Source organism: Elephantulus edwardii, unplaced genomic scaffold (genome assembly GCF_000299155.1).
Source record: "Elephantulus edwardii isolate Elephantulus edwardi_28Jun2011 unplaced genomic scaffold, EleEdw1.0 scaffold00302, whole genome shotgun sequence".
In the NCBI taxonomy this organism is placed as follows: domain Eukaryota; kingdom Metazoa; phylum Chordata; class Mammalia; order Macroscelidea; family Macroscelididae; genus Elephantulus; species Elephantulus edwardii.
In genome coordinates, this window is record NW_006400052.1 from 2,576,846 (window position 1) to 2,590,243 (window position 13,398).

Below are 13,398 nucleotides of genomic sequence, written 5' to 3' on the forward strand. Positions count from 1 at the left end.
TCAATAATTGCCAATTTTTAAAAATAAAATTTCTTTTATTTCATTTTATTACTTTGTGTGTGTACCATCCAGTCGGATCTGACGGGTACAGGAGGAGATTGTCCCTCCTTTTCCAGCAGAGCATCTGGTGGATTCAAACTGCGTACCTCTGGGATTGTAGTGCAGCTTCTTGCCACTAGGCCACCAGAGCTCCCTTAATAATTGCCAATTAAAAAAAATATTTTATTAATTTTAATGAACATTTACAGAGATTTTTTATTTCCATTCATTCATTGCTGCACTTTTCTCCCTGCCCAGCCCTCCCCCCCAATAATTGCCAATTTTTAAAGGAAGTGAGTTAAAAAACTACTAGGAGAAGACAAAAATACTGTTTGACAGACATTGATGTCATATTCAGAGATCAATAATGACTAGAAAGCAGACAAGGGAAGAGGGTTTTAAAATATAGGAATTTTCCACACAGGAGAGAAACCGTATAAATGTCCTCTCTGTGAAAAGAGTTTCATTTGGAGGTCTAACTTTAATAGACACCAATGGGTCCACACAGGAGAGAAACCCTATAAAATATAGGAATTTGTAAACCTTTTTTGGTTACAGGAGAATTGTATCTTGCTCTATTTTCCTGCAGTGTGATACTGGATAAAAAGGAAGGCTGAGATAAACTTATTCTGGTCTTCATTTCACCTCTTGTCCACCCTCAACCCTGACCTCATCTTCAACGATTCCAGAGTGACTGTGGTTTAAGGAATGCCATTTAATTGGTACTTACTAGTTTTCTTTACATTGTCTCTGAAATGATCACAGGGACACTGGTTCTTTTGTGGCCAGGGCACTGTCGGTGTCATAAATTTTCCTTTAGGGGTTTTCAGGCGCCAATCTGAAATCACAAGGTTGCTGCTTAAAGGAGAGAGATAATCTGTTTGGGGTAGGGAACAGGGCATGGCAAGTAAAGCCATGTTCTCTCTCTCATTTTGCAATAGGGTGAGGAGAGGGGTCAACACAGAAGAATGCAGAAAGGCGGTTACTTTGGCACCAGGATTTCTGTGTTGTTTTGCCCTGACTTGTACAGGTGAGGATTTGGTGGCGGGTTTGGAGGATGTTGCTGGGAGACTAAAGAATGAGGTGCCTGCGTTGTAGCCTCAGGCAAGCCATTTTGCCACATGGCTGTAAGTCTTTTCTATATAAATAACATGCCTCTGGAAACTATGAACTTTGACAAATGTCAAAAGTTGTAGAGGGGCTTCAAGGTCGCTATGAGTTGTGCGCGACTTGAAGGCAATCAACAACAACAGCAACATATGTCAAATAAGATTGGAAAGAGGACTCAGGATACTTTTTGGGGGACCAGGTCCTTTAGGAAGGCAGCTCTGAGTCCTTGGGGAAAAGTTTAAGGGGGAGGGGACAGTCAGAGATCTAGCCAGCTCTCCCTGGACCTTGGAGGAGTCCATCTCTTGCCTGAGACTCAGGAAGAAGCCGGTTTGGTGCTGCCTGGGGAGGGCTGTGGAGAGGGGACTGAATGGAGTCAGCTCAGATAATATCTGCACTCGTTTCAGAGGGACTCAAGGGAGAGAACTGGGGTGACAGTGGTGTGATTGCCATTGTGATTGAGATACTAACCTTTACACTCGCATTCTTGGCTGCCTTCCTGGAGCCGCCACCTCCCAGAGGCCTGACGCTGGTCCCTGTGGCCTCTGGTGGCCCCTGTTGGAAGAAGATAGATCCTTTACAGGCGCTGGAAGGGAACAGCATAAATGGTCCTTCCGGAATGGGGGCCCTTAGGCCAGCACAATTTAATTGCTCAGAGACCTGGGTTACTCAAGAGAGGGACATTTTATTTTTAACATTTCCAATTTTTATTCTTAAAATTATGAAACGAAATTGCAACGGCAGATTTACAGAACCATTTCTGAACAATGATAGGAAAGTTCTCAAGAACATTCACTTACTTGGCTAGAAATTAAACTGTGGTTGCTCAACAGATTGCATTCATACTTGCATTTTCTCAATAAGTTTTCCCTTGTATTTATTTGCCTTTCTCTTTTCCACTTGCTGAGGTTCAGCTTTACGTTCAAAATTTTTTTCTGCTTTTTATCCAATTTCAGCCTGGTGAGGCCACCTTGCTTGAGTGAGTGCCCACGTGGGCAGTTGTCCATTAGCCTTGTCACAATGCACTTTCCTGTGGAGATGATGTGCTTCCTTCTGTACAGAAGGGACCTCCTTGACAACTTGCTGACCTTGGTGGTGTCCTCGAACAACCTGGACCTCGTCGTCCTTGCTGATGGCCATGGAGTACGTGTTGGACTTCGGCCACAGCTCCCTGGAGAGCGAAGAGGATGTGATCTTCCTGTGCATGCGGCGTTTTGTGATTCTTGCTGTGGTCAAGGGGGCTCTGGTGGCATAGTGGCAAGAAGCTACACTGTAATCCCGGAGGTATGCGGTTCCATTCCACCAGATGCTCTGCTGGAGAAGGAAGGGACAGTCTCCTCCTCTACCAGTCAGATTCGATTTGACACTACACACACACACACACACACACACACACACACTAATAAAATAAAATAATAATAATTAAAAAAGGGTTTAACTTCTTGTTGCCTGTTAGATGTCCAGTAGCATTAAACTGTCCACTCCCAAGGCCAGAATTGAGGCCAAAGAAGGATATTTTAAATGGATGAGGAACTGAAGTTCAAAAGCTTACCTAGAAAAAGTCTAGCTTAAGGAATGAAAGAAAAGAGATTATTCTATAAATCAACATTTTCACGTGCTCTCTGAGTTGGTTTGGTTTTTAAAAATCCATAATTCACAAAAAAGAACAAAACGTGTTCCTCTTTTTGCCTCTATCCAAGTCTGTCTTAATACCTGATACTGTTTTATCCCCATTTAGTGATACAATTATGTCAGCCTGGAGACCAAGATGTGCCTCAGATGATCCAGGCCATGGTCTTTGCAGTTACTTGTTAAGCATCAGAGAGCTGGACAATGACTGAGGATGACAGAAGAAGGACCGATGCTGCTGAGTTGTGGTCCTGGAGAACAGTGTTGAACATTCCATGGACTGCCAAGAGAATAAACAGATTTTTCTTGTAGAGGGTGAAACCGAGTTGCTCCTGGAGGCAAGGATTTTGAAGCTCTATCTCACATATTTTAGGCATGTTGCCAGGAGGGAACAGTCTTTGCAGAAGGACACCATACTTGGAAGGGTGAAGAGGAAGACCCTGGGTGAGAGGATTGACACAGAGACCGGGATATTAGTGTTAAGTGTGTTGGACCCAGTGGACTGACTCGGGTTAGGGCAGAGTTCAGAGCATTTTCAGAGCAGAGTTCAGAGTTCAGAGCAAGTGTTGCTATGAGTTGCAGGTGACTCGGCTTGACAGCACATAACAACAAGCTATTTTTATGTCAATCAAATATGATGGTTTCTAGACTTGAGATTTTGGAACTGGAACTGGGCTTAGATGATGTTTCCAGTTTCTGCTATTTCAGGTCAGAGTTAATTGTGCCTTCACATGAGTCTCATCACATTTGAATGCAGTTCTGTTACTGAGAAGTTATGGTCAATGGTTTGTTTTTTTTTTCCAAGTCAGCCACCATCATTAGAGCCTGTGCCAGTGGTTCCTGGCACATGTAGGCACTTGATAAATGTTTATTCACTAAGTGGGCAGACACAGTGTTTGGAGAGGAGAGGGCTCTGAGAAAGAATTTGATTCCATCCAGGACTTCTATTTCCCAAACTTGTGCCCTTTCTGCCACACAAATGGATAGTGTTGCATCATTTCCTCAAAGGCTGTTTGTAAAATAATCTCATGTGCTGTTTTGAGTGCATTGAAGTAATCGTAAACAGGCATAAGTCCTGCCATCTAAACCTTTCTAACATTTTACTCTCCCCTGACTCTGCTCCTAGTCCCAGAGAAAACCCACAAGCACTAGAGGCAACCTTGGAGATGCTTAGTTAAATCCCTTCACTGAAAAGCTTTTACGTTCTAAATAATAGTGCCAGTCACTGTTGAGTTGATTCGAACTCTGGTGACTCCATGTGTGTCAGGGTAGAACTACGCTCCACAGGATTTTTAGTGCCGTTTCTTGGGAAGCTGAACACCAGGCGTTTCTCCCAAGGTCTCTGGGTAGACTCAGATGAGCCTCTGAACTTTTATTTAGTACTTCAGTGTGTTAACCATTTGTGCTACTGAGAGAATGTAATGTAGACCTATAGCAGAGGGAACTTGGCAAGTACAGAAAAGCTACCTTTACTCTTACCAACTAATTGGTATGTTGTTTTGGTGTATTTGTTTCCTGCATCTGATTTTCTTTATATAATGATAACTGAAGTATATGCTCTCTGTATATAGAGCATACTTTTAATACATCTATTTAAAAATACTAAAAAAATACGCTATTCTCCTCCCATGTGATTTACAGTCTCTGAAAACCTGTTATAGGGTCAGCTATGGGTCTTTTCTGACTAGATGGCACATAACAACCACCACCACCATATGCTGTGTTATATGTATTATTGTTGTTTTGTACCTTCAGATTAGAACTGACCCATAGCTGACTCTCCAGCAGGTTTTCAAAGGCAATTCATTGCACAGAAGGAGGTTGCCCATCCTTCTCCCTCAGAGAAGCTGGTGGATTTGAACCTTGTGCCTTTGTGTTTGCAGTGCACCTTCTTGCCACAAGACCTCTCTTATGTTTTATATACATATATATATTTTTATGTTATATATATATATAGTATACAGTATATATCATGCACACACAGAGTATACATATAACACCTATATATTGTATACATGTTTGGTGGCAGTGTCCATAGCAAGTTGCACTGCTAACCTGAAGGTCATAGGTCTTTGGTGGTGTGCATTTACCAGCTAATCCACAGGAGAAAGATGGGCAGGCCCCACCCATTGTGATTTGTAGCTCCAGAACCCAACGGAGTGTGGCTGTGAGTTAGAACCAACTTGATGGCAGTGAGTTTGAGTTTGATAGTAGATGTACATATTTCTTTTTCCCCAATTCATAATTTATAACAGACATTTTTAATGGCAGTACAATACTCACTACAAGTCCATATGCTTGAGTTATTAAACTTTCTCTTCTCGCTGAATACTTAGATTATTTTAGTTTTGGACATTGATATATTCCTTTGTGCTTTGGATTATTTTTCTTGGGAGAGATTTTCCCGAAGTGGAATCACTAGGTCAAAAATTAAGAAGTTTTATATTTCTTATTGTCATTACCAAATTGCTTTTAAGAAGAGTGTGGGCATTATTAGTCTATATTAACAAAGCAACATCAACCTACATGACTTTGAGGTCAGAGCTAGATGGTGCCCAGCTAGCCCTGCTGACCACTCTGAAAGGGATCAAGGAGAGGGTCTGGAATGGAGGAGCAGATAAAATGTGGAGCCAAACTAAAAAAATCATAACGATGACGAGGCTCACAGATAATAACAGAGATGGTGGGAGCCCTGAGGTTATGGCCCTTAGTGACTCTTTGAGCCTGAAATGGAAATCACCTGGTGGCTCAACTTTCAAGATGAACAATATCACCAGGAAGAGCTCACTCCTTAGAACAATCACACACAGGATTGGAAGGACAGTGTTTGTCCATGGATAAAGTCCAGAAGGCAAGAGAAAGGAGAGGATAAAAGGATGATTGGAAACAATCCCACAATCACAGGGAGAATCAACAAGGGTGCATTGTGGGATTGTAATCAACGCCATAAAACAAAAACCGCGCTCTCGGACCCTCGCTTCCAACATGACGAAGAAAAGGAGAAACAACGCTCGTGCCAAAAAGGGCCGTGGCCACGCGCAGCCTATTCACTGCACGAACTGCGCCCGGTGCGTGCCCAAAGACAAGGCAATTAAGAAGTTCGTAATCCGAAATATAGTAGAGGCAGCTGCTGTCAGGGACATTTCCGAAGCGAGTGTTTTCAACGCCTATGTGCTTTCAAAGCTCTATGTGAAACTGCACTACTGTGTGAGTTGTGCCATTCACAGCAAGGTGGTGAGGAACCGTTCTTGCGAAGCCCGAAAGGACCGGACACCTCCACCTACGACTGCCACCAAAATCCATGTAAGGATTTGATTCCTTAAAAGGCTGAAGAAAAAACTCGTCTGAAAATAAAATGGAAATTACACTTTAAAAGACAAACAACCAAACAAAAACCTCATGAATGGCAAACCAAGCTACTTTGTAAACTTTCACTCTGATCACAATAGAATGCTAACAAACAAACAAACAACCTGTACTAGTTAACCAAGTTGTCACTAACTACTTCCTGTTCCCCCTTTGTTTTTCAGATGAGGAAATAGAGGCTGAGGAGAACAAGCTCACGAAGGTAAGGAGAGTCTTTCCGCCGGTTTTCTTTTTGTGGTTCTGCATGGTACTACTAACTTCATGGATGAAACTGAAAAATGAGTCAGCATAAGAGTCAACAAGACCTCGGGAAGGACCTTTGTATTTAAAAGTCAGTTATTATATTTTGGAGGAACAGAATTCTAAAGTAGTACAACACTCTTCTGTACTGAGATAACCTGGGGTTGCTGTGATCCTGAACCTTGTGCCATTGGGATGTCAAATGCCGTGACGGTAACTCATAGTGGACAGTGGTTGGTGACAGGTTTGGAAGCAGGAGTTTGGAAGCATCCACTTCCTAAACAACATGTCTCTGGAAACTCTATGAACTTGGAGAAATGGCGATAGTTATAGAAGGGCTTCAGGCCTTCTGTTCCTAGGGTTGTATAAGTTGTATAAGTTGTATGAGTTGTATAAGTTGTATAAGTTGTATGAGTTGTATGACTTGTATAAGACTCAAGGGCAATCAACAACAACTACTAATATATTACAGAGCTCTGATGGAGTGGTCTGTTGGGAGTTGAACTACTAACTCTAAGGTGATGTTTCTCTGGAATCCACCATTAACTCTTCAGGAGAAAGATGGGCAATCTTTGCTTGTGCATTTTATAATCTCTCGAAAACCCATTTGAGGGTCAACTAATGAGTCAATTCTAATTTGATGGAAATGAGTGTGAGTTAATAAAATATTATATAATAAAAAAATGAGGATGCATGGAATTCTAGTTTATGTTCCCCAAACCCCAGATGTTTATATTTGTGATTTTTTTTAAGCCATGTACCACCTACACTATTTACGTTATGCTTTTTCTTTTCAGTTTATTTTTAAAAATTTAGCCTCAGCTTATGCAGGCAGCATTACTTGTAAAATTATGAGACTGAAGTATGCTTGTATTTTTTTCCTAGCATGAATAAAATAAACATGTAACTATTAGATGACATTTGACAACAACAACAGCAACAACAACAATAATGAAAGAGCTCTGTTGGCCTAGTGGATAGAAAATTATGCTACCAAGCCAAAGGTGGGTGATTTTAATCTGCAGCCCTCAGGCCTGGTTTTAATTGTTTTTGGTCAAACATTCTTCTAGGTGGTATAGCACTCGTGGTTGCTATGATGCTGAACACTGTGACACTGATGTGTCAAATGTGATCATGGTTACCCATGGTGGACAGTGTTTGGTGGAACTCCCCAATTAAAACTAGCTTGGAAGCAGGAGTGGCATCCACTTTTGAAATAGATTGCCTCTGGAAACCCTAAGAACTTGGAAGAAATGATGAAAGTTATATAAGTGTTCAGGTCTTTTGTTCATAGGGTCACAGTGAATTGTCTATGACCCGACAGCACTTAACAACAACAACAACAACAATTAAAGTAAAAATGAGACTTTGTTTACTGAATTTGTAAAATGAAAGGAACTGACACAGTAACTGTAATAATGGGCTCTAACATAGCAGGATGGTGAGGAGAGTGTTCCATTCTGTTGTACATACGGATTGTTAGGAGTGACTTAAGGGCATCTAACAACAGCAAGTGTGTGTGTAAATACATATGAGAGTCCCTGGGAAGGAACACGGTTAGTATGCTTGACTGCTAACCAAAAGTTTAAAGGTTCAAGTTCACCCAGGAGCACTTGGGAGGAAAGATCTCCCAAATAACCAGCCCTTGAGGACCCTAAGAAGTGCAGTTGTACTTTGACACACATAGGGTCACCATGAGTCACAACTAATAGGATGGCAACTGTTATTCTTATTTTTTAAAGAAATACATATGCTTCCAGCTCTGTATTCTACAGGGACTTGAAGCTGTGACACCCAGTAACTATGAGCGTAGTTTGTAAATATCATTCTTCAGTAAAAAGAACCAAAGATTGTTAGAGAAATGGCTGATTTCCAGGCAGGACTAGGGGAAGTCCAAGAAGAGCTTGGACTATCTGTGATGTCAGAAAGGAAGGAACAACTAAAAAAATGGAAAAAAAAGCCACGGAAATCAGCTTAGAGGGAACTATTGATAGTCAGATCTGTGACAATATGAACAACCTGTTTATTTATGGTTTATAACCCACAAATATTCATGAGCCCACATAGATGTAATGAAATAGTTGAGTAAATGGGTTGAGTAAAATAGTTGAGTAAAATGGGGAAGAAGGAAAAACTATTTCTGATAGATTTCCAATGAATACATTTATAAGAAAAGATGGAAATTAAAAAAAGCATCATTTGTTTAATCAAACTCAAACTTCCCTGCCACTGTTGGTTCTGACTCTTCTGGGTCCTCCAGTGTGTTTCTGAGGCTATAAATATTGAAAAGAAGAGACTGCCTTTCTTTCTCCAAAGGAGTGCCTGGTGGATTTGAACCACCAGAGACATGAGGCCTTTATGTTAGCAGCACACATGCTATGGACTGCACCACCAAACCACAGTAATAACTGTAGGCAGAAATCATCAGTTGACTAGTGGGCAAAAATGTCACGAGAAACAGGCTATTTTGTTGGTCTCCCTCAACAAGATATTTATGAATACAAGAAGATAGTTACAATAGAGAAAAGAGATTTAGAGAAACTTATAAAAACAAAAAACGTTCAGAAGGCTTTACTGCTAGCATCAAGGTAGTTGGGTGAGGCAGTCTGTTTCCATAAAGGTTTACAGCCTCAGAAACCTTATTGGTCTACTTTGTCCTGCAGTGTCAATCAAGGGCCAAGATTAGTTTGAAGACAGTGGTGGATTTGGGCAATACAAACAAACAAACAAACCCAGTTGCTGTTGGGTTGATTCTGAGTCATGTGGCACTGTGTGTTACAGATGAGACTGCTCCTTGGGTTCTCTTGACTGTAGTCTTTATGGACGCAGATTGCCAGACCTTTTTTGTGGGTGAAACTGGATGGGTTTGTACCACCTAGAGATCTTTGGAAAACCTGGCAGACACCACTTTACTCAAGTTATTATTATAGATGTCGTTGAGCTGCTTCTGACTCATAGTGACTCCTAGTTCAACAAAACACAATGCTGCCAGGTCCTGCACCAGCCTCACCGTCACTGCTGTGCGTGAGCCTGTTATTGGAGCCGTTGTAGTGCTTGTGACGAATGCCAAGGACTTTCTGATATAATGCACTGGGAAGGCACGCCACTTCTGTGGCATTTCTGCCAAAAACAGGAGGACCTGAATTTAATCATAAGGAAACACCAGACAAACCCAAATGGAAGGATCTTTGACAACATTCATTAACTAGTACTTGCCCAAAGTGCTGAACCATGAAAGACAAAGAAAGATGGAGAAAGTAGCCTAAACTGGAGGAGAATAAGGAGACAGGTAGCCTTGATTTAATGTGGGATCCTGGACCAGAAAAAGGACATTAGGGAGATGATTAGCAAAAGTTGAATACTTATTTATTTGAAGATTAGTTAATAACTTTTTATCATTTTTATCATTTAAAGTGTTTTCTAACACTGGGGCCATTTGAAAGCATCATGATAAGTGGAGAAAAGATTGAGGTTGCTAACAATTTCATCTTGCTCGGATCCACAATCAACACTCTTGGCATCAGCAATCAGGAAATAAAAGCAGGAGTTGGCTGTTAGGCACCCCACCAGAGTGCAATGATGCCAGTCTGGAGACTAAGGTATGCCTGATCCAGGCCATTGTCTTCTCATTTGATGTGTGTCAGAGAGCTGGATAATCAATAAGGATGACAGAAAAATCGATGCCTTTGAGTTGTGCTGAAGAAGACTATTGAACATACTGCCAAGAGAACAAACAAGTCTGTCCTGGAGAGAGTGAAATCAAGTTGCTTCTTGGAGACAAGGATTTTGAGACTCTCACATACTTTGGGCATGTTGCCAGGAGGAAAAAGACATCATGCTTGGAAAGGTTGAGGATCAGTGTAGGAGAAGACGACCCTGGATGAGATGGCAATAGGGACAGATGTGTCAGAGATGGGGCGGGTGGCTCAGGACGGGGCAGGCTTCAGGGAAGTTATTCAGAGGGCCGCTATGAATCATAGTCAACTGGGAGGCACATAACAACAGCAACAAGTGATGCACTAAGTAGCTCAGATTTAGACCGTGCAAGATTGGCTGGAACACAACTCGAGTTCAACCGCCACCGTCTTCTGTGGTTTGTGATATCGCCATCTAGTGGCACAGTGAGCTTTCCCCAAATCATTACCGTTTTGCTATAGTGGCTTGTAGTGCATAGGGAGCTTTGGAGGCCTGGTGGTAAGAACCTGCAATTCCAAAGGCCCGCAGTTCGGGAGAAAGACCAGCAGTCTCCTCCTGTGCAATTAACTGCCTCTGAAAACCCGCCGGAAGGTCAGCTATGCGTCGGTTCAGCTATGGTACAACAGCAGTAGAGTCCGACTGCTAACTGAAAGCTTAGTAGTTTGAATCTAGCTGTTCGATGGGAGAAAGATGGGCAGTCTTCCAGAAAGGTTTACCACCTCAGACACTTGACAGAGGGTTGCTATCAGTTGGAGTCAGTAGTCGTGGGGTGTAGGAATTTCACTCGGTTCATTCTTTGTTCCCTTACCTAATCCTCACGTCTGTTATGGGACTCAGCAACCTCATGGGCAATAGAATAAAACAGCCACTTTCTCACAGTTGACTGTTCGAGCCCGTTGTTGAGCGGCCGTACCGACAGTTCACCAAGGGTTTTCTTTTCTTTTTTACTTATCCTCTGCTTTATCAAGCTTGATGGTTTAAAAAAAATTTTTTTTTCTTGATAGGTTTTTTGGGTATTGGTCTCTCCTGATAATAAGTTCAAAGTCTCACCATTCTTGAGCCTAAGGAGTATTCTATCTGTGCCTCTCTCAAGAGAGATTTGTTTGTTCTGGTAGTCCTTGATATTTTCAATATTCTTTGCCAAAACCGTAATTCAAATTCAATCCTTCTTTGATCTTTCTCACTTTTCGTCCAGCTTTCTTATGCGTGTGAAGTGATTAAAAAGACATGGCTTTGGTCAGGCACACTTTAGTTCTCAAAGTGACACCTTTGCTTTTTAACACTTTAAAGATATCTTTTGCAGCAGACTTTCTGAATGCAGTGTATAATTTGATTTCATGACTGCTGCTTTGAGGGGTCTTGATTGTGGATCTAAGTAAAATGAAATTCTTGGCAACTTAAATTTTCCATTTATAATAACATGTTGATTATTGATCCAGGTGGGAGGATTTTTGTTTTCTTTATGTTGAGGTGTCATCCATATTATAAAAGGTAGTCTCAAGGGAGCTCTGGTGGCCTAGTGGCAAGAAGCTGCACTGCAATCCCAGCTGTGCCTCGTTCGAATTCACCAGATGCTCTGCTGGAGAAGGAGGGACAATCTCCTGCTGTACCAGTCAGATCTTATTTGACGGTACAATGCACAACAAATAATAAAATACATTTTTTTTAAAAAGGTAGTCTCTTTTTTTAATTGATATTTTATTGTAAGTTTATAAAGAACTTGGATTTCTATTCATTCATTGTTGCACATTTTCCTCCCTGTCCACGCTTCCCCTCTAGTTCACTTTTTTCTTTGGGAAAAAAGTTCTTTCATTGTTAAATAGTTGTCCCCCACCCCCAATCACTTTATTATGTAGCTCTTATTCTGGACTCTTGACATACCAAGAATACCTAATCATATATTCCTTTTGTACAATTCTCTCCCTTGTCTGTTTTAATGCGATGTGCATTATTTATCCCCTCTTTCTTAGTTTTCCCCAACCCCCCTGACGGTCCTGATTCATAATAATGGAATTATACAGTATTTCTCTTTTTGTGACTGAGATATTTCACTCAGAATAATATCCTCCGTGGTCACCTATTTTGTATAATACTTCAAGAGTTCTTTTGTTTTTCAGTGTTTCATAATATTCCATTGTGTGAATATACCACAGCTTCTCTAGTCATTTGCTTGTTGATGGGCAATTTGGTTGTTTCTAACTCTGTGCTATTGTGAACAAAGCAGAAATAAACATGGTGTGCATATATTTGCTTGGATGGAAGTTATGGTTTCTTTAGGGTATATTCTCAGTAGTGGAATTGCTCGGTCAAATGGTATTTCTATTTCCAACTTTCTGAGAAAGTGCCACACAGCCTTCCGTAGTGGTTGCACCATTTTACATGCCAGTAGAGAATAAGGGTTCCAGTTTCTCCACAACCTCACCAGCATTTGTTGTTTGCTGCTCTGTTGAATTTTGCTATTCTTACTGGGGTGTGAGGATATCTCATAGTTGTTGGTTTGTTTTTTTTTTTCATAGTTGTTTTGATTTGCATCTCTCTTAGAGCTAGGGATTTTGAACATTTCTTCATGTGTTTGTTTGCCATCTGAATGCCTTCTTTGGTGAAGTGTCAGTTCATATCCTGTGCCCACCCATTTTGCAATTGGGTTGTTCACCTTTATCTTGTGGCTCTCAAGCGTTCTATAAATTCTGTGTATAACTCCTTTATCAGACATGTCATTACCAAATATTTTCCCCCCAGTCTGTGGCTTTCCTTTTTACCCTGTTGGAGACGTTTCTGGATGTGCATAGGGATTTGATTCTTAGAAGGTCCCATTCATTCATCTACTTTATCCTCTCCCAGTTGTAGGTAGAAGGTAGTCTTTATTTGCTTAGTTATTTTGAAATGAGATTTGATGAATGTTTATAGTGTGAAAGCTTTTCTTTCAAACACATATTTCGTTTTATGATATTTTTACAATACCCACAATGTGTTCTCTGTTGATGTGCTGTTCCAGTCGTTTTTGGATGATCTTCAGTAAAATCTTGCTCGCATGTGAAATCAGTGAGATTGTTCTGTAGTTTCCACATTCTGTTGGGTCACCTTTCTTTGGGATAGGAACAAATATAGATGTACATAGGGTTTTCAGAGGCCTGCTATTTCAGAAGTGGATGGCCAATCCTTCTTCCTAGTCTGTCTTAATGTGAATGTTCAGATTTAGAGAAGTATCAGACAGACCAGCAAGTTAAAGGTATATCCCTTATTGTGGCATTAACTTTAGTGTCATTGTTGTCCCTGCCTTTCTCACACACGTCTTTACCCACTTATTTCCCTGCTCCACCA

At 41.1% G+C, this 13,398-nt stretch overlaps 1 protein-coding gene across 1 annotated transcript in view; it reads right to left on the reverse strand.

Annotated features, from left to right (window-relative positions):
• Nucleotides 1-10,923, reverse strand: part of CXCL17 (chemokine (C-X-C motif) ligand 17) — a 15,872-nt gene extending 4,949 nt beyond the window's left edge. The window contains 5 exon segments of the mRNA XM_006900962.1: nucleotides 770-877; nucleotides 1,618-1,701; nucleotides 2,235-2,372; nucleotides 7,709-7,747; nucleotides 10,911-10,923. Of these exon segments, the coding sequence (XP_006901024.1) occupies nucleotides 770-877; nucleotides 1,618-1,701; nucleotides 2,235-2,372; nucleotides 7,709-7,747; nucleotides 10,911-10,923 (382 nt within the window).
• Between the last annotated feature and the right edge of the window lie 2,475 nt (nucleotides 10,924-13,398).